Source organism: Medicago sativa, chromosome 7, assembly GCF_051527215.1.
Source record: "Medicago sativa cultivar Bolivia chromosome 7, Bolivia_mono, whole genome shotgun sequence".
In the NCBI taxonomy this organism is placed as follows: Eukaryota; Viridiplantae; Streptophyta; class Magnoliopsida; order Fabales; family Fabaceae; genus Medicago; species Medicago sativa.
In genome coordinates, this window is record NC_140755.1 from 84,374,780 (window position 1) to 84,394,402 (window position 19,623).

Sequence of the window (19,623 nt, forward strand, 5' to 3'; positions counted from 1 at the left end):
TGGGGCAAATTTTATATGGATTTGAGTGTCTTTTCATGTTTGGAAATGTTTAAATAAACTTTGGGATCAAATTTGGGCATTGGGGAGTCAAAATTGGGGTTTTGGGGTGAAAATGGCTCTTTTTCCCGAAACTACTGTCATAACTCGCAACCGTACTCGCAATGGCGAGTTGGATGCGAGCAACAGGGGCTCCCTGGAGCCAACTCGCAATGGCGAGGGAAGTTATTCGCAGTTGCGAGTTGCACAGGACAAAACCCCCTGTTTCGCATTCTTGCACCTTTTTCCCTCGTTTCTGTTGTGAACTGGTTTTTGGTACAAACATGAAGATTGTAGATAATATTTTTAGCTTTCCAAAGGCGTTGGTTTGACTTGAATATGATTTTTGGTTTTCAAGTTATGGGGAAAATACTCTTGAAAAGTTTTGTCGAAAAATCCCGCATAACTAGTTCTAAGTCGACCCAATCCTCGTGGAATGTTTTTAATCTTTGAAACTTGATTTTTATGAGTTCAACTAGAGTAGTTAAACTGTGATGTAGTGAACCTACTTGTTTTTCTTTGAAAATGAGAATTTTTGTGAAAAGTGATCAAGTGAGACGAACTTCGGAATTTTTGATAATTCTCCATATGTGGCCGATGAAATGTTTATGTAACCTCTACTGCACGTATAAGTGACTTGTGAGGGTACACGGCATAGGCAATTGAGCTTGTAGAATTGGTTTTGGTTCATAACCTCTAATTATTTTATGTTGTGACTTTGAGAGACGAACTTTGTTGAATATGACTTTAAGAGCTAATTGTCTTGTGAATCCTTTATGGATAGTTGTTATAACTTATGTGAAGATGATTAATGGTGTATATATGTGACAACTACATGTTAATTGGAATATGGATGTTGTTGGTGATTGTATATATGTTATGTAGTGGTGAATTGTTGTTGATTGCATATATACTAAGTCTTGGTGATGTTGAGGTGATTGTATGTGTGAACATATGCATTTCGAGTTGAGTCATATGTTCATGCATTCATGACTGATGGTGGTGGATTTTATATCCAATTGAGGTGATTACGATGTTTTTGTTGCGTCGGAGGTGACGACCTTGAGGTGATTTGGTACCACATGCATCTAGATGAGTATAGAGCCATTGCATACTTTGTTGGTGAATTGAAATACATTTGAGTTGTGAATGATGATTGAATTTGTTAATTGTTGATTAACATGGTTGATTTTGTGATGTGTGAATGATACACTTGTGGATATGAACTTGAGATGATGATATTGAATGATGTGAATGTTAAGAATACTTGTGAGTACGTGTATAGTTTGTTATTCATCGTTCTTAAATATATCTTTCATTCTCAAAGTTTCTTGTTAATTTTAATTGGATTATGATGATGTAATGCTAACCCTCAGTGGTTTACCACCTACCTTTCCGTATGGACGGGTAGATGGAGTGCAGGATGCTTAGACTTGTGTTGATGTTGCCGAGGAGCGGAGTTCCTCTTTTTATGTGCAGTGTCTAGATTAGGGCTCTGATCTAGGGTAGTTCTTGCACGTTGGATTTCTATTTGATTGTGTAGTGTTGGTGTTGAGACATTATTATGTTGAGATTTGAGTTATTATTGTATCTGAGATTGGAGGATGTTATTTTTGTATCTTTATTCTGAGATTTGTTGTTGTTATGGATTATATATGTGTTCCGCTGCTATGTGATGTAACATGATCTTTATGCATGTATGTTTTAATTTGGAAGACGTAACATCTATTTCTAGAATATATTTGTATATTCGCGCGTTTTACCGCTTAATAGAAGTAGGGTGTTACAGGGTACCTATATATCTTACCCGTCCCATACCCGTGTTTTGAAACTGGAGAAAACCCATACCCATACCCAAACCCAGTCAAAACGGGGAAAACCCGTCAAATTAGGTTTGGTTCGGGCGGGTAACCGTGGGTATGAGTTTTGTTGCCATGCCTAAACACCTGATTCATACTTGACATGATCGCTTTTGTTTTTTTTCTTCTCTTTGTTCCTACTGTATGTAGTAGCTAAGGTAGTTTACAGAGACAATTCAAGAAACCTCCATAATGATTAGAGCCTATCTTAATAGCTAATACTCAAGTGATTCTATATTGAATAGATTTGGATATTGGAATTGCTTAGGTTTAGAGTATCACCGGTGCAAAATTCTTAGCATCCTAAAAAGCTCATGGTATGTTCTTTTTCGTTTGTAATTGTTGTTGGAATTTGAGTCATCTCAAATTATGGACATGTTTCAATTGAGATATTTGAATCTATTTAGTGCATACACACATGAGACTTCTTAGGAGAACACATATAAAGAACTTATATAGGTTATATAAAAACATTTTGATTTATTTTATCTTTTGTTATATAAATACTCCACTTGTTTTTAAGGACCTTGTCAATCCATAAAAATAAATCAATTGCTTCTGGTTCTCGTTCCAATCGAATCCTATCTGAATCATTCCGTTTGCAAATCGTTCGTTCTTTTGGGAAGGTAAGATAATGTTTTTCTCGTTCTTTGTAGTTTGCTTCGATTGTTGAAGTTTGTTTTAATATCGATGCATAGAATAATAATAATAATAATAATAATAATAATAATAATAATAATAATAATAATAATAATAATAATAATAATAATAATAATATATACATTGTTATTTGTTTTTTTTTATTTAATATCGATGCATAGAATAATAATAATAATAATAATAATAATAATAATAATAATAATAATAATCAATAGTATATATATAAAGTAAGGTTTTTTATGCCACGTGTCACTTCCACATTCATTCTCAATATTTTTGTTATTTTTTCTATTTTTAAAAACCAATATTTTATTTAACATAAATATCTCAACAAACTTTTGATCTTATGCACTCAGTATTTTTTATCTCGACAAACTACACATCAATCAATCAATCAATATCAATAGTATATATATAAAGTAAGGTTTTTTATGCCACGTGTCGCTTCCACGTTTATTCTCAATATTTTTATATTTTTTTCTATATTTTATTTGACATCTTATTTGACATAAAAATCTCAGCAAACTTTTGATCTTATCCACTAAATATTTTATTTAATTTTATATTTAATTCCTAATGTTTTGTGTAGCCAAAATATCTCAACAAACTATATATAATACTTTCAATACTATCCATTAAATCTTCCTTTATTTTTTTCTTTCTTTTTTTTAGGAAAAGAAGTTTCTATTAGTTTTTTTCATTGAGGAAAAAAAGGCTTCGATTTGTTTTTTTTAACTATAAATAAAGGAGAATTTTTAATCACTTAAACACATATTTTGAGCAGAAACTGAAACTCAAACCTTCTTTTGATCTACGCTTTTTCTTTCTTCAGGTTTAACAAACACCTATACTATTGTTTCTTTTACTTATGCTTAGATTTTTATTTTTATATATAATATGAGAGGGAACTAACACCTATGAGTGAGTTTACCGATTTTTTTTTTCTTTCAGGTCTTGAATTATTGTTACTGGCATCCATTACAAACATCTACGAGTTTCAGGTCCTTGAATTAACACCTATACTATTGTTTCTGTTTCAAGTCCTTGAACTAACACATATACTATTTTTCTTTCCTTTTCGTTTCAACAGTAGCGTTTTAATATTATTAATCACCTATACTATTATCACCTATACTATATTTTCAGGTCCTTTTCGTTTTAATATTATTAATCAGTAGCGTTTTGATTTTAATAATAATATTTCAAGACCTGAAATATTTTTATTTAATTTTATATTTAATTCCTAATTTTTATGTAGCCAAAATGTCTCAACAAACTATATATAATACTTTCAATACTATCCATTAAATATTTCTTTTTTTTAGGAAAAGAAGTTTCAATTAGTTACTATCTCTTTTAGCACCATATTATTCAATTAGTTTTTTTCATTGAGGAAAAAAAGGCTTCGGTTTGTTTTTATTTTTTTAACTATAAATAAAGGAGAATTTTTTAATCATGTAATCACATATTTTGAGCAGAAACTGAAACTCAAACCTTCTTTTGATCTAAGCTTTTTCTTTCTTCAGGTTTGACAAACACTTATACTATTGTTTCTTTTACTTTTACTTATGCTTAGATTTTTAGTTTTATATATAATATAAGAGGGAAGTAACACCTACAAGTGAGTTTACTGATTGTTTTTTTTTCAGGTCCTTGAACTATTGTTGTTGGCATCCATTACAAACACCTATGAGTTTCAGGTGATTGAACTAACACTTATACTATTGTTTCTGTTTCACGTCCTTGAACTAACACCTATACTATTTTTTTCGATTCAACAGTAGCGTTTTAATATTATTAATCACCTATACTATTATCACATATACTATTTTTTCAGGTCCTTTTCGTTTCAATATTATTAATCAGTAGCGTTTTGATTTTAACAATAATATTTCAGGTCCTAAAATATTATTATTTCACCAGTAGCGCTTTAATATTATTAATCACCTATACTATCATTTTATGATAACATCTATACTATTATTTCAGGTCCTTATTTCTAAATCAATCGATAGTATAAATATAAAGTAAGATTTTTTATGTCACGTGTCACTTCCACATTCATTCTCAATATTTCTATTATTTTTTCTATTTTTAAAAATCAATATTTTATTTAACATAAATATCTCAACAGCATTTTGATCTTATCTACTCAATATTTTCTTTAAATTATTTTTGAATTTCTAATATTTTATGTAGCAGAAATATCTCAACAAACTATACATAATACTTTCAACAAAGTTTACATGTATGATCTTATTTTATGATTAAAAGACTTCAATTTGTTTATTTGTTTTTAGGAAAAGAAACTTCAATTAGTTATTACTTATCTTTTACCACTGTAACATTCAATTAGTTTTTATGTTTGAGGAAAAAAAAGGTTCGATTATTTTTTATTTTTGATAAAAAAAGGTTCAATTAGTTATTATGTTATCTTTTAGCAGCATATTCTAATGCAAATGTTAATTATAAATAAATAATTTTTTGTTAATCACATATTTACATATTTTGAGCACAAGCAGAAACCTCAAACCTTCTTTTCATCTAACATTTTTTCCTTTTTCAGGTTTGTCAAACACCAATTTTATTCCCTTTCAATCGATTTTTTTCTCTCATACGCATGGGCCACGAAACAAACCCATGACCACATGTTTAAAGAGACCCAAAACTCTTACCACTTGGACTAATTCATTGTTGATTTTGTTACACTTTTTATTCTTGCATTGGACATTCATCTCACCATTTATATATATTTTTAAGATATTATTATAATTGTAAATTTAAATAAATTCAATCTAATATACTTACATGTGTATTCGTGCACACAAACTTATAAAACTTACTATTTAATATCTAACCCGGGCAACGCCGGGTCTCTAAACTAGTAATAATATATACATTGTTATTTGTTTTTTTTTTTATTTAATTCGAAGATGGAAGCTAGTTCTAGAGATGCGCAAGGCCAAGGAGTGGATTCAATGAAAGTGTACTACAGAGGGATGAGTTTGGCTATGAATGCTTTGTTTGGTTCTAAAGCGGTGGTGCAAGGCCAAGGAGAGTCAATGGAAGTATTCAGGGAGGGGATTTTTTTGGTTATCAATTCCTGGTGGCCGATTCGAGCCTATGTTAAATTCGGACACGGTGGCCCTCATCCTGAGTTAAGGCTTAACCGCTTTTGTGACCGCCTTTTTTCTTGTTTCATTCAATCCATAGACCAGCCACTTTGTATTCCTTCAGTTAAAATTGCACTCAAGGACCTACTTACTTCTTTTGCTGGACATCCTCTTGATAACAGCACTGAAGAGGTAATTTCTTTTACTATTCCTATTGCTTTAATTATCATTTTTGATTCATCAATCTTCACTTTTAAGTATGTATGTATGTATGTATGTATCTATCTTTGTAGGTCTCTAATCAACTAGTGGCTATGTACCAAGAATGCTTAGAATGTGATTTTAGCTCTATTCAGATTATCAAGGAAGCCAATTCTCGTCGTCTAATGTGGAAACAAGCAAATAACAATTTCGAATTGGAAAACGACCCCTTTATGGAGAAAATGAAGCAAGTCAATCTTACAAAACAAGATCGTATATGTGGGGAAATGCTTAAGCATGCAAGGAAAACCCTCTCTCTTAAGAAGAAGAATAAGAAAAAGAAAATTAAGAAAGTTGGTCTTAGCCAAACTCGCCTTCTAGCACAGAAGGAGGAAACCCCCTCTGCTGAGATAATCCAAGAAACCCCTTCCCCTAAAGAGACTGGAATGGAAATCTCTTCAACCCCCTCTGTTGAGATTATCCACAAAGCCAATACTAGCTGTCTTCTAATGCAAAAACAAGAACAGGTTACTGTTTTATTATATAATCGAACTTAACTTGCCTGGTTATTAGTGTGTGTGTGTGTGTGTAGTCTTACTACCATGTGTCCCCTTTTGCGGGAATAACAGTTTTTGTATTTTTATTTTGAAGGCTAATTCATCGTCTGAGATGGACTATTCTAATCTTCCTATCTCGATCAGAGTGTTTAAAAAAGGGGTCGATTTGCTTATGGAGAATTTGTGGGTGCGCCATGTCTTCATTCACAAGAAGTGTGGATCTGAATATAATCGCTCCCTAATGCTTCAACAACTTGCTGATTACATCCTCTTTTGGTTCACTCAAACCATAAGTAATAAACAAATTTAATTAATCACTTGCTTTACTTAATTTCTATTTTTCTTTTTATTTATTCTGATTTTATTGTCTTTTCTTTTTTTGAAAAAAGAGCCGCTATCTTTTGATTACATAGAAAGGATACTCAGAAACGAAATGTATTCTCTCCCGGTAGCGGTTGATAATGATGATGCTAGTGCTACTAATGCCATCATTGAAGAGGTATATGTCATTTTTTTCCTTCGTTTCCAAAATTTATTCTATATTGCTTTTGAATTATCTCTTACTCCTATAGTAAATATTTGGCTCAATTTTATTTTTGGTTCTCCTATTTTCTAAATTCATGATTTTGGTCCCTATATTTAGTTTTTAATGGATTTAGACCCCACACATTAGTAGTTTCGCAAATTCAGTCCCTCACTTTCCTAATTACAGTAATTTTGAGGGACCAAAAGAGCTGCAATTAAAAAGCTGTAGATCAAATTTGCAAAAAATAATTTTGCGTGTGAAGAATGCTTACAATGTCCACTCGTATGTGACTGCATAGGTAGCTAAGAAACTCATGGTTATGTATGAAGAATGCTTACAAGATAATTTTAGCTCTGTCAAGATGCTCTGGAAGGATAGCTTATCTTGGACGAGCTGCTCAACCTCGTTGAATGAAACTACAGGTGAATAATTTTGGAATGAATCCCTGTGACAGTTATAACTTTGTATGCATGATTAATTTGTATTCTGAAGAACATTGCTTGAATGAGATGCATGATTTTGGTATGGCCTGTTCTTTATCCAAGTGCAACATGTCCATACAGAGTAGTGTGCTATTTACCTTCACCGCATTTTCTTCGTATCTGGTTATACTTAATAGTTAATGTATGGCAGTACACCATGACATTTACTCCTTCTTGAAGTCATAACCGAGCGCAACATGACTGTTTGGCTTGTCATATGTTTGTTTTGTTTTGACTTTATTTGATGTTTGAAAATATGATGCGATTTGCTCAACACTTAGAGGTCTACAGAACCGCCTAATTTTGAGAATCTTGCTAAACCGTTTTATTTATAAAAGTAGAGTTATATGCGTGTTGGTTTTAGATTATACTAGCAGTTGTTTACGATCATTAATTTTTGCTCCATTCATTCAATTTACTTACAAAATTTTGTATGCAATTCTGATTTAATTTCTAAATTACACATGTCAGGGCAAAGTAATATCGATTCAGAGATCTTATTGTCAACAGCCCTTGATTTCAGCCGGTAATGTTATTTAGATATTGCATTTTTTCAATCCTGAACGCAGCAGAACTTAATTAATTTAGCAAATCTCTTTATCTGTTGATAGTTTGCAAGTGATAGTGCATATGTTTCCTTTTAAAATGTTTCACAGAATCCTTATTCAACCGCAAACGTATTCCAAAAAATGTTCTTGGAAGCGAGGAGAAAAAAGTTTGAGAAGCGTAGTTTAACTTTTAATATTATAAAAACAGAATATGGTGTACTTCAGATATTGTGACTTATTTACCAACATAATAAATGTTGGAATTGATTTGATCTTTTAATGGATCAACCAATAAGAGTAACTTTGAACACGCACGCACACATGCACACACACTCTCTCTCCCTTCCTCCTTTTTAAGCTGAGAATTTTGTTATTATTTTTACCTTAGCCTAGTTTATTCCCGTATGTGTGTGTGTGTGTATATATATATATATATATATATATATATATATATAGTCTGTATCTATATTAGATTTGGAGAATGAAATAATTCAAGAGAAAAGCTTAGAGCCGGTCTATATCTAGAGATCACTATATGTGATAGATTGATACTTAGGTAATGTAGTAACTGCTTCAAAAAGATTTGTTCAACCTTCAAAAACAGATGAAATAACTAACACACCATTCTATCTATGGTTATTTACAAAACTGTTTTGCTTACCGTGATTGAGGACATAACATGTACTCTATCACTTCTCACCAACAACCAAAACTTAGGGCCAGGAGGAGGAGGAGGGAGTTTAGTACACCTGACTGTCTTTGAGTTCGCGTAGTTGGACCTCAGATACATGTGTGTTGAGGATGTAAGCCTTCTTCGTTGAGAACATATCTAACTCCCTAATGCTTGGTCACGATTGAATCGTGACCAAGGGTAACATCGCTGTCAAAAAAGATGACATGAGTTGATATTTGAAGCTAGTCAAGCTACCCTTCGTGAAAAAGGGAATAAACCCAAATAACTTGAGATACAGTAACTGCATTTTATCATCAACATCATAGGCCTAATTATCTTGTATGAAAATAATTAAATATATTATGTAGGTATTCTAAAAATAATTACATTAAATATAGTAAAATTACTTGAATGTTGCGTGTTTGCTTGTAAGCGATATCAAAAAGAGTATATGAGACACTTATTTGAATGTTGTGTTGCCTCTTGTACATTGTTTATGTCTTGCCTCATTACCAGTTTTGAAATCAAACATGATACAATCAATTTTGATTTGTCAACTCCATTAATCTACTTTTGCTCATCACTCTCATGTGTTTATTGCTTTTTAATAGCTGTTAATCAAATAGGATATTAAATTATAAATTAGTCCTAAAACTAATTTATAATAAAAAAAAGGAAGTTAGTCTTAAAACTTGAAACATCATATACTCACCTTTTTTTTTATTTGTTGTGGTATATGTATGGCAGCTGATGTGTATAATATTTTTTTTGTATATTCTTCTCAAGGTCAATTATGTTTTAGTCCGTATAAAATCTGAGATATTCCAAGTATAATCCCTGTTAAAAAATACACCAGCCCCTACTCTCAACATTGACATGTTTAGTGATGATTCATAATATTCATTATTTTTATATTATTATTTTATTGTATATTAATCTTATTGTCCATTTTGTATTATGCAGATATTGAAGAATGCGCTATTTTAAAACTTAAAACGTTTTCTTAGTATATGTTGTAATGATCAAATTTTTAGTATTTTATTTATCGTACTCGCTTGTGGAGTGCCCTGTTTTGTACATATTTGAATTATCTGAAACATGTTATAATTTAGGTTGTTTTAACTCAATGTTGACTTTACATTTTTATTATTTTGCCAATCGAGATGCTCTGTCAAAAATTCTTGGTCTTTTTTTTTGTTGCTAATATTACACATCCATTGAAAAGATTAGAAACCTCAAAACATAAGTCTCCACATGTCTTCATAAGGTCTTTTGATTCTATGAACGATTTTTACTTTTAAAGTTATTGTTCAACTCAATTTTACATGTATCTAAATATAAATTGTTTTACACTTAATTTAATTTTAACTAGAATCAATTTATAAAATATATTTACTTGATTTCTGATGCTGTAAAACCAAACATACATAAAACACTATTCCCAGCATCACATGGGTGAGGTGAGACATGTTTTTTTGTGAACATTTCATTAAAGAAAGATTTTTCTCGTTACAACAATTTATAAGTGTCATTCTCTTATCTATCATATTTTTCTCTATTTTCTTCTTATTTTCTATAATTTTAATTTTTTTTATAATACCAATTATCCACATATCCACTTTTTTAGGTTTTTCTTTTGTTTTATTTTTTAATCATTCCTTTTCTTGCTTCAAATTTCTTCTTCCCCACCAATTACTCATCTTATTTACTAAAGCTTAACCCGTAAAGCTAACCCTAAACCTAATTTTTCCCCCATTTTTTCATCCACTTTTCTAAACCATTGGATCTTGCGCATTTAGGCGCCATTCAATTTTAGCCATTGATCATATTATATTTATCTCTTCTATTTTCCGAAACAATTATTTCGTATTTATCTCTTCTATTTTCCGAAACAACTATTTCATATTTATCTCTAATTATAATTTTGGTCATATCCGAAATTTGTTATCAATTCACTTAAATCCGAAATTTGTTTTCCTATAGTTTTGGCCATCCGAATCCTTATTTATTAATTAACCTAACAAATTTCCCTTTCAAAAAAAAAAATTAACCTAACAAATTTCATTCGTATCCTCCTTTTTTTTTTTTGAAACAAATATTTTCTACACTTTTACGATTGCAATTTAACATAACAAATTCCATCTAAAAAAATGCATCGCACAAATTTTATTCTTATCCTCGCCTTTTTTTTGATGAAGCAAATATTTTGGTTATATATACGAAGCCCTAAACCTGTTTCTCTCGATAAAAATAAACCCTAAACCGTGGTAAATGCTTAATCCGTAAAGCTAACCCTAAACCTAATTTTTCCCCCCATTTTTTCATCCACTTTTCTAAACCATTGGATCTTGCGCATTTAGGCGTCATTCAATTTTAGCCATTGATCATATTATATTTATCTCTTCTATTTTCCAAAACAACTATTTCGTATTTATCTCTTCTATTTTCCGAAACAACTATTTCATATTTATCTCTAATTATAATTTTGGTCATATCCGAAATTTGTTATCAATTCACTTAAATCCGAAATTTGTTTTCCTATAGTTTTGGCCATCCGAATCCTTATTTATTAATTAACCTAACAAATTTCCCTTTCAAAAAAAAAAATTAACCTAACAAATTTCATTCGTATCCTCCTTTTTTTTTTTGAAACAAATATTTTCTACACTTTTACGATTGCAATTTAACATAACAAATTCCATCTAAAAAAATGCATCGCACAAATTTTATTCTTATCCTCGCCTTTTTTTTATGAAGCAAATATTTTGGTTATATATACGAAGCCCTAAACCTGTTTCTCTCGATAAAAATAAACCCTAAACCGTGGTAAATGCTTAATCCGTAAAGCTAACCCTAAACCTAATTTTTCCCCCCATTTTTTCATCCACTTTTCTAAACCATTGGATCTTGCGCATTTAGGCGTCATTCAATTTTAGCCATTGATCATATTATATTTATCTCTTCTATTTTCCAAAACAACTATTTCGTATTTATCTCTTCTATTTTCCGAAACAACTATTTCATATTTATCTCTAATTATAATTTTGGTCATATCCGAAATTTGTTATCAATTCACTTAAATCCGAAATTTGTTTTCCTATAGTTTTGGCCATCCGAATCCTTATTTATTACCTAACAAATTTCCCTTTCAAAAAAAAAAATTAACCTAACAAATTTCATTCGTATCCTCCTTTTTTTTTTTGAAACAAATATTTTCTACACTTTTACGATTGCAATTTAACATAACAAATTCCATCTAAAAAAATGCATCGCACAAATTTTATTCTTATCCTCGCCTTTTTTTTATGAAGAAAATATTTTGGTTATGTATACGAAGTCCTAAACCTGTTTCTCTCGATAAAAATAAACGCTAAACCGTGGTAAATGCTTAATCCGTAAAGCTAACCCTAAACCTAATTTTTTCCCCCCATTTTTTCATCCACTTTACTAAGAACACAAAGGTGTTGTTTGTTACTTCTTTCTTTCATACGGTATAACTATAAATACACATGACCATGGCTGTGAATGTCACCTTCATCCTTGAATTTTCTTATCCATGAAAAAGAAGAAGAAATGGTAGGTGAGAAAGCATGAGTGTGGCCTGATAAATTCTTTCTAAAGAGGACCATAGCTTTTTTTTTCTTTTGATAATAAGTGGTTTGTTGTTGTTCATGTTGTAAGATGTTGAACTGCTCACATCGTTGTTTGTGTTTTAGATGAAGATTGTCACGTGCGCCCCTTCCCATTACCTTTTTCTTTTTTGTTTCTTTAATTATAATATACACATGTGGCTTTTTCTTTTAAATTTAATTGAAAAATAATGCATGTGGCGTCCAACTCACTTAAGTGATGAGCCACGTGGGCGTTGATAGAGTCAAGATTAAGGGGACCTTAAAGTTGAAAAAAAAGGGTAAACTTAGGGGGTTAAAAAGTGATTTTTTTAATAGGGGACCAAAATTGCAACTATGATAAAGTTAGGGGCCAAAAGTGCGTTTAAGTCTTTTAAATAAGATTTGGGTAGAAGAAAATCCAAAAGAAATTTGGGATCCATTTCCAATTAATATAATCCTTCTTTTATTTTTCAAAAAAAATATATAAAATCAATTCAATCAAACTCAATTTTGGTCACCGCATAATCAAACACATGCATAGTAGCTTCTAAAATTGTTTAGTTTAAGTCGATTCTCCAACATGGGTATAATCCGTTGTCGCCCTTTATCATATTTATATTCATGATTTCATATTACTATGATATTTAACTATTGTTATTGTCACACTAAATATCGTATAAGAAATTTTCCCTTTTCTTAACCATTAATTAAAATAATATTTAAACGAATTTAAAAAACACGGTAATAAAATATAGTATATATAGACATAATTATATTTTTAATTTTTAATTTATTTACATACTTTATATTTAACTTATTACAATTTATAGTTTCTTTATCTATATCTAATGAAATTTTATGTTTATAAATAAATATGTTTAGTTCCTATAAAATCACGACATTTTTAAGTTTACTCTGGAATTTTAAACGGTTACGTGACTATTCATTTGTTTGCTAACAAATATGTGTGCTGGTATTCTCCTAATATAATTTTTGGTATACTTTTTTAATTTTATAATTGAAACTATGGTTCCCTTACTAAATTAGTTACTAATCAATCAATGTATGGTAACTGATCTGTTCGGTGAGGAATCGATGGAGGCAACAGTGGTGAAAAGTGTTCTGATACAGTGGCGATGAGTCTTTACGGTGGAATGGAAGGTGCATGCAGGCACGTTAGCTCTACGAGACTAAAGTCAGTAGAGAAACAAATACAATTAATAACTCCGACGATGGATCTGTTGTTGAGCTTAGTGTGGATTGTGCTGCGCCAAACAATTCAAATGTTCAGATGGTAATTATTACATTAATCTTTCATGAGTCCGTAAAGGTTTAATCCGTAACACAATTGATCAAATTGTTTGGCGCCAATGTCTGCATGATGTACCAGAGGCTGAGGACTCATGCAGCAATACATGTGTGATTGACACACCAACCACCAAAACAGGTGCTAAGAGGTCCTCTAAAAGCATTGACTATGTGGTTGTTGATGATGATGAAGCTGGCCAGACGTCGGCCACAAAACCTACCAGAGTTGTTCGTGTCAAAATTGAGCACAAGGACGACAAAGATGTTTAGCTTGCTCGAATGCTAGAGCTGTTTGCTTTGTTATCGAATTCCTTCAATCTGCATAAATCAGACATTAAATAATCTGTGTTTTTTCCTTTTGTTTTTTACAGTTTGGTTTTTAATTTTCTTCAAGTTGCTGTGTCGGCTATATTTACTTAGCTAAGGAAACTTTTTCCAGTCCACCTAAATAAATTTATTCATTGCCATAAGTATTAATTCAACAATTTATTATCATTGTCTTTTATTAGCGCTTCGACCTCTAAATGTACGAAATTTATTTTTAGATTTACCTCCGGAAGGTGTTAATATTTTTCTGAATGTTAGATAGTCATTCACCAAGTTGGTATGCTTGATGAAGAAAACCCAATACTGATTTGGCTTGAGTAACTAGATCCCACGCATTCACATGTTAAATTAAAATTACAGATTGATAAAACCAAGTTAGTATGCCTGCCTTTGCTTAGTATGTGTTTAAGCGAAGGAACATTTTATTATGTTTTAAACAAGTATGTAACAGATCATTAAAAAATTTAAAATTTTAAGCATAATTAAATAAATTTTAATTTAATAGGGACTAAACTACGTGCTGAAATTTTTTATAGAAACCAAAATCTATCCAAAAAAATTTACGAGGACTAAAAACTAAATTTGATATATTTATAGGGACTAAAAACTTTATTAATTATTCGTTTTATTATGTATCAAATTATTCCTGCCCGTGAGACCCGTGCGTTGCACGGGTCGACGTTCTAGTCTCCATTAAAATCAAGACCAATGTCTTCATCTTCTCCAATATGATTAAAATCAAAATTCAAGTTAGAATCCAACATCTTTGGTACTCTCAAGAGCAAGAAATTGAGCCATTATCTTTATTTAGAGAAGAAAATACTGAAGAGCGAGAGAGATGCTGAAACAAAAGAAGCGTTTTTTTTTTTTAATGACGAGGGAAAAGAAGCACTAATGCGTTGGTGAATAAGTGAAGCGAGAACTGACTCTTTTAAGTTAGTATGTTTTAATCACAACCATTTCTTTTAATATGGAGCTACCATTTATTTATATTGTTCTCGCAAAGATATCATATTCACTTGATATGGCCATTTTCAAAAACACATAGAACTACAAAGTTTTATATAGACCTGTTATCATTAACTCGAAAGTGTTTTATTCCCCAAAAAACACGAGAAGCTATAGAGTTTTATATAGTCTTGGTATAATTAAGTCCAAAATTTTATACTCATGAAAACACGGGGCTATATAGTTTTATATAAGATCGATGCCATTGAGTCTAAATTTTTATATTTCTCAAAAATAAGGGGGCTATGAAGTTTTATGTAACTTTGTTAGCATTAAATTCAAGGTTTTATATTCCTAAAAAAACACGGGGCTATAGAATTTCATATTGCCTTGGTATAGTTAAGTTCAATGTTTGATATTCATAAAAAACAAAATACTTCGAGGGACTATAGAATTTCTTTCTAAAAAACATGAGGGAGGCTATAGAGTTTCATGTAGTCTTTTATATTGTTAAGTTGAATGTTTGATATTCATAAAAAAAACACGAAGAGCTAAATATTTTCACGCACACACACACACACATATATAGCTTTGATATAACCAAGTCTGAAATTTTATATTTCTTAACACACACACACATATATAGCTTTGATATAACCAAGTCTGAAATTTTATATTTCTTAAAAACACGAGGGATTACAGAATTTCATGCAACATAGATATCATTAAGTCTAAAGTTTTATAATATTAGAGTTTGTTTCTCAATATTTGGTTTCCTATAACCTATTAAGTTTATGATTAAACCTTGATAATTCATGTTTACAAATATATTGGTTAAGGTGTTAAAAAAATATAATACTTTGATTCTAAAAAGTTCAAAAGTTGTATATTTAAATGAATAGTATTTGTAATTAGATCCTTCAAAAAAAAAAAGTATTTGTAATTAGTTTTGAAAAAAAATAACTACAAGAGGATCGGGGTAGATTGAACGTTGTTTGTGAAAACTGTTTGTTTGTTTATAATTAAACTAAAATTGCTTGTCAAAAAAAAAATTATACTAAAATTGTAAAAAAGTCATAATTTTTTTTATTAAAAAGTTTATGCCCAGGATCACCACTGTCAGCTTCAAAACTTAAAGTGTTTATAGAGATACTTACATATCGTTTACTAAAGAGATCCTCATATTAATAGTGGGAGTTGAACCTACGACCTTACATGTGAGTTAACTATTTATTAAGTAAGTCATCTACCGCTTAGCACATATTATATACAGGGACGAACCTGGACTAGGCCCGGTTTTTATTTTTTTTAGCCAAATGTTATATTATATAAATCAATCTTTGTAAATTAATCACATGTGCATGGTGTAGTTTAATGGTAAAGGCGTTCCCTATTCAAGTGGGGAACATGGGTTTGATCCTTGTTTTGCCCATTTTAGCTTTTCAACTATACTCAAAAAGTTACTCCTAACTCCGCCATTGATGCAGACCTGCAAAAACTTATGCCTCGTTGATTTTGTGAGGCCAAATCCACCCTTGATTGTATATATACTTTAAAATTTAAACTAACTTATACATCAAATAACTTAAAAATACACTATTTTTATGTTAGAAATATACTTTTTTGTGTAATTTATTTTAATCCACTATTTTTATGTTAGAAATAAATATACTTTTTTTTTGTAATTTTTTAAATTTAATTGAAAATAATATATTTTTTATTATTTTTATATTTTCCACACATGCATCACATTATTTGACACATGTATCGCACTAGTTCACTTGATGACCATTTTCAAAATTAATACGTTAATTTTCCACACATGCATCACATTATTTGACACATGTATCACACTAGTTCACTTGATGACCATTTTCAAAATTAAAACCTGGAAACCCTAACGATCGATCAATTGCTTGTCGTTCTCCTTCCGTTTATCTGATCTGCTTTGAATCCTTGGTCCGTAATATTTTTCCGTGTTCTCGTTATTTGTATGATGCATCGTTGAAGTTTGTTTTTATATCGATGCATAGAATAATAATGAATTATGTGTTTTGTGAATTCTCAGATGGAAGGTTGTTCTAGAGATGTGGAAGGTTCAGAAGAGGATTCAATGAAAACATTGAGGGAAGGGATTAGTTTGAGTATGAATTCATGGTGGCTGATTCGAGCTAAGACTCAACAGCCTTTATGACCGCCTTTTTTCTTGTTTCTTTCCATCCAAAGACTTGCCTTCTGCAAAAATTGCAGTCAAGGCACAGCTTACTTCTTTCCTTCCACATCCTCCTTGTGATAACAGCCTTCAACATGTTTGTGATCAACTAGTGACTATGTACCAGGAATGCTTAGAAGGTGATTTTAGCTCTATTCAGATTATCAAGGAAGCCAATTCTCGTCGTCTAATGTGGAAACAAGCAAATAACAATTTTGAATTGGAAAAGGAACCCTTTAAGGAGAAAATGAAGCAAGCCCGTCTTACAGCACGTGATCGTTTCTGCGCAGACATGCTTTTTGCAGCGAAAATCGCCTATCTTCAGAAGAAAAAGAAATTCAAGAAAGCTGATCTTCTAATACGGAAGAAACAAAAGATGGCAAGTAAGTTTGAAATGGAAACTCCATCTGTTGAGTTTACACAGAAACTCAATATTAGCATGCAGAAACAGGTAAATACTTTGTTATATAAATAATTCAAACTTAACTTTCCTGGGAATAACCGTTCTTAGTATTTTTAATTTGAAGGCTAATTCATCGTCTGAGATGGACTATTCTAATCTCCCTAACTCGATCAGAGTGTTTAAAGAAGGGGTTGATTTGCTTATGAAGAATTTGTGGGCACGTCATATCTTCATTCACAAGAACTGTGGCTCTCAATATAATCGCTCCCTAATGCTTCAACAACTTGCTGATTACATCCTCTTTTGGTTCACTCAAACCATAAGTAATAAACAAATTAAATTAATCACTTACTTACTTTATTTCTCTTTTTTGTTTTTTGTTTTTATTGATTCTAATTTTATACTTCTTCTTTTTTGTTTGGAAAAAGAGCCAGTTTCTTTTGATTACATAGAATGGATACTCAGGAACGAAATGTATTCTCTCCCGGTAGGGATTCATGCTACTACTAATGGCATCACTAAAGAGGTATATGTGATTTTTTTTCTCCTTTTCCAAAATTTATTCAATATTGCTTTAGAATTATCTATCATGCCTACAATAAAAAAATAGTTTTATGTATGAAAAATGCTTACAATGTCCACTGGTTGTGATTACATAGGTAGCTGAGAAACTCATGGTTATGTATGAGGAATGCTTGCAAGGTAATTTTAGCTCTGTCGTGATACTCAGGGAGGAAAACCTGTGTTTGGCGAGCTGCTCAACCTCGTGTAATGAAACTACAGGTGAATGTTTTTGGAATGAATCCTCGTGATAGTTATATCTTTGTATGTGTGGTTATTAATTTACATTCTGAATCCTATTCTTTATCCAAGTGCAGCATTGTCCTTACAGAGTAGTGTAATATTTACCTTCATAACATTTTTCCATATCTGGTTATACTTTATAGTGAATGGTATGGCAGTACAGTATGGTAGTTACGCCTTCTCGATGTCATAACCGAGTGCAACATGACCATTTTAAAGTATGGCATGATTTGTGTTAGAACTTAGAAGTCTACCGTACCACTCAATTTTGAGAATCTTGCTAAACCATTTTATAAAACTAGAGTTCTATGATTACAATTGTTTTCAATCATTAATTTGTGCTCTTTTCTTTCAATTTACTTACAAAATTTGTATGTGATTCTGATTTAGTTTCTAAATTGCACATGTCAGGGCAAAATAATATCGATTCAGAGATCCTAACTGGTTAGCAGGCCTTGGTTTGACTGGTAATGTTATTAGATTTTGCATTTTTTCAATCCTATTGTTTGCAAGTGATAGCGCAGATGTTTGCTTATTTTTTTTTAGAATACTTCACAAAATCCTTATTCAACCTCAAAGTTCAAACAGATTTGTTCAACCTTCAAAAATAGATGGAATAACTAACACACCATTCTATCTATGGTTATTATTTACATAACATGTACTCTAGCACTTCTCACCAACAACCAAAACTTAGGGCCAAGAGGAGGAGTAGGAAGTTTAGAACTATTGAAATCCTGACTGTCTTTGAGTTCACGTAATTGGACCCCAGATATAGGTGTGGCATTGAGAACCTTTCTCCCGAACCAAGAATACATCTAACTCCAATATGCTTGATCCCTATAAAATCTGAGATATTCCAAGTTTAATCCCTATTAAAAAATCTGAGATATTCTGAGAATTTTAGTCCTTCATATATTCGTTGTTTGCAACACCAGCCCCCACTCTCACCATTGCCACGTAATTATTATTTTAGTGGCATGGCATCCACATGTTTAGTGATTCATAATATTCATTATTTTTATATTATTATTTTATTGTATATTATTCATATTGTTCATTTTGTATTATGCAGGTATTGAAGAATGCACTATTTTTAAACTTAAAAACGTTTTCTTAGTATGTTGTAATGATCATATTTTTAATATTTTATTTATCGTACTCGCTTGTGGAGTGCCTTGTTTTGTACTTGAATTATCTGAAAAGTTTTTTCGTTACATAATCATGTTATAATTTAGTTTTTTTTTTTTTTTGAAAGGATGTTATAATTAAGGCTGTTTTCACTCAATGTTGACTTTACATTTTTTTTTTGAAAGGATGTTATAATTAAGGTTATTTATCGTATTCTTGGTCTT

The 19,623-nt window shown here is 30.9% G+C and overlaps 2 protein-coding genes across 8 annotated transcripts; both read left to right on the forward strand.

The window, feature by feature from the left end:
- Positions 1-1,995: 1,995 nt before the first annotated feature.
- On the forward strand, positions 1,996-17,028 carry LOC146909460 (uncharacterized). 7 transcript variants are annotated; one of them, XM_085728019.1, is made up of 9 exons: positions 1,996-2,212; positions 2,419-2,521; positions 5,489-5,860; positions 5,962-6,396; positions 6,521-6,719; positions 6,816-6,925; positions 7,251-7,374; positions 7,906-7,960; positions 9,619-9,782. In XM_085728019.1, exons 3-9 carry the CDS (start codon positions 5,489-5,491, stop codon positions 9,623-9,625), a joined length of 1,302 nt encoding a protein of 433 aa, XP_085584145.1. In that variant the 5' UTR covers positions 1,996-2,212; positions 2,419-2,521; the 3' UTR covers positions 9,626-9,782. The 7 variants fall into 7 exon arrangements, with proteins under 7 accessions (XP_085584145.1, XP_085584142.1, XP_085584147.1 ...); XM_085728016.1 differs by lacking the exon at positions 9,619-9,782 and adding an exon at positions 8,091-8,296; XM_085728021.1 differs by lacking the exon at positions 7,906-7,960.
- Positions 17,015-19,525, forward strand: LOC146909461 (uncharacterized). Its single transcript, XM_085728022.1, has 6 exons — positions 17,015-17,512; positions 17,589-17,787; positions 17,893-17,990; positions 18,124-18,247; positions 18,680-18,735; positions 19,344-19,525. The coding sequence occupies exons 1-5, from the start codon at positions 17,180-17,182 to the stop codon at positions 18,715-18,717; spliced, it is 792 nt and encodes a 263-aa protein (XP_085584148.1). The 5' UTR covers positions 17,015-17,179; the 3' UTR covers positions 18,718-18,735; positions 19,344-19,525.
- The last annotated feature ends 98 nt before the right edge of the window (positions 19,526-19,623 follow it).

What these genes read in the sequence shown, in the direction of transcription:
- LOC146909460 (XM_085728015.1), top strand. An exon ending in CTCGTTGAATGAAACTACAG is followed by an intron (nt 7,375 to 7,905) that starts GTGAATAATTTT and finishes TACACATGTCAG; the next exon opens with GGCAAAGTAATATCGATTCA. An exon ending in ACAGCCCTTGATTTCAGCCG is followed by an intron (nt 7,961 to 8,090) that starts GTAATGTTATTT and finishes AATGTTTCACAG; the next exon opens with AATCCTTATTCAACCGCAAA.
- LOC146909461 (XM_085728022.1), top strand. Translation starts at nt 17,180, where the DNA reads ATGTACCAGGAATGCTTAGAAGGTGATTTTAGCTCTATTCAGATTATC. An exon ending in ATATTAGCATGCAGAAACAG is followed by an intron (nt 17,513 to 17,588) that starts GTAAATACTTTG and finishes TTTAATTTGAAG; the next exon opens with GCTAATTCATCGTCTGAGAT. An exon ending in CTAATGGCATCACTAAAGAG is followed by an intron (nt 17,991 to 18,123) that starts GTATATGTGATT and finishes GTGATTACATAG; the next exon opens with GTAGCTGAGAAACTCATGGT.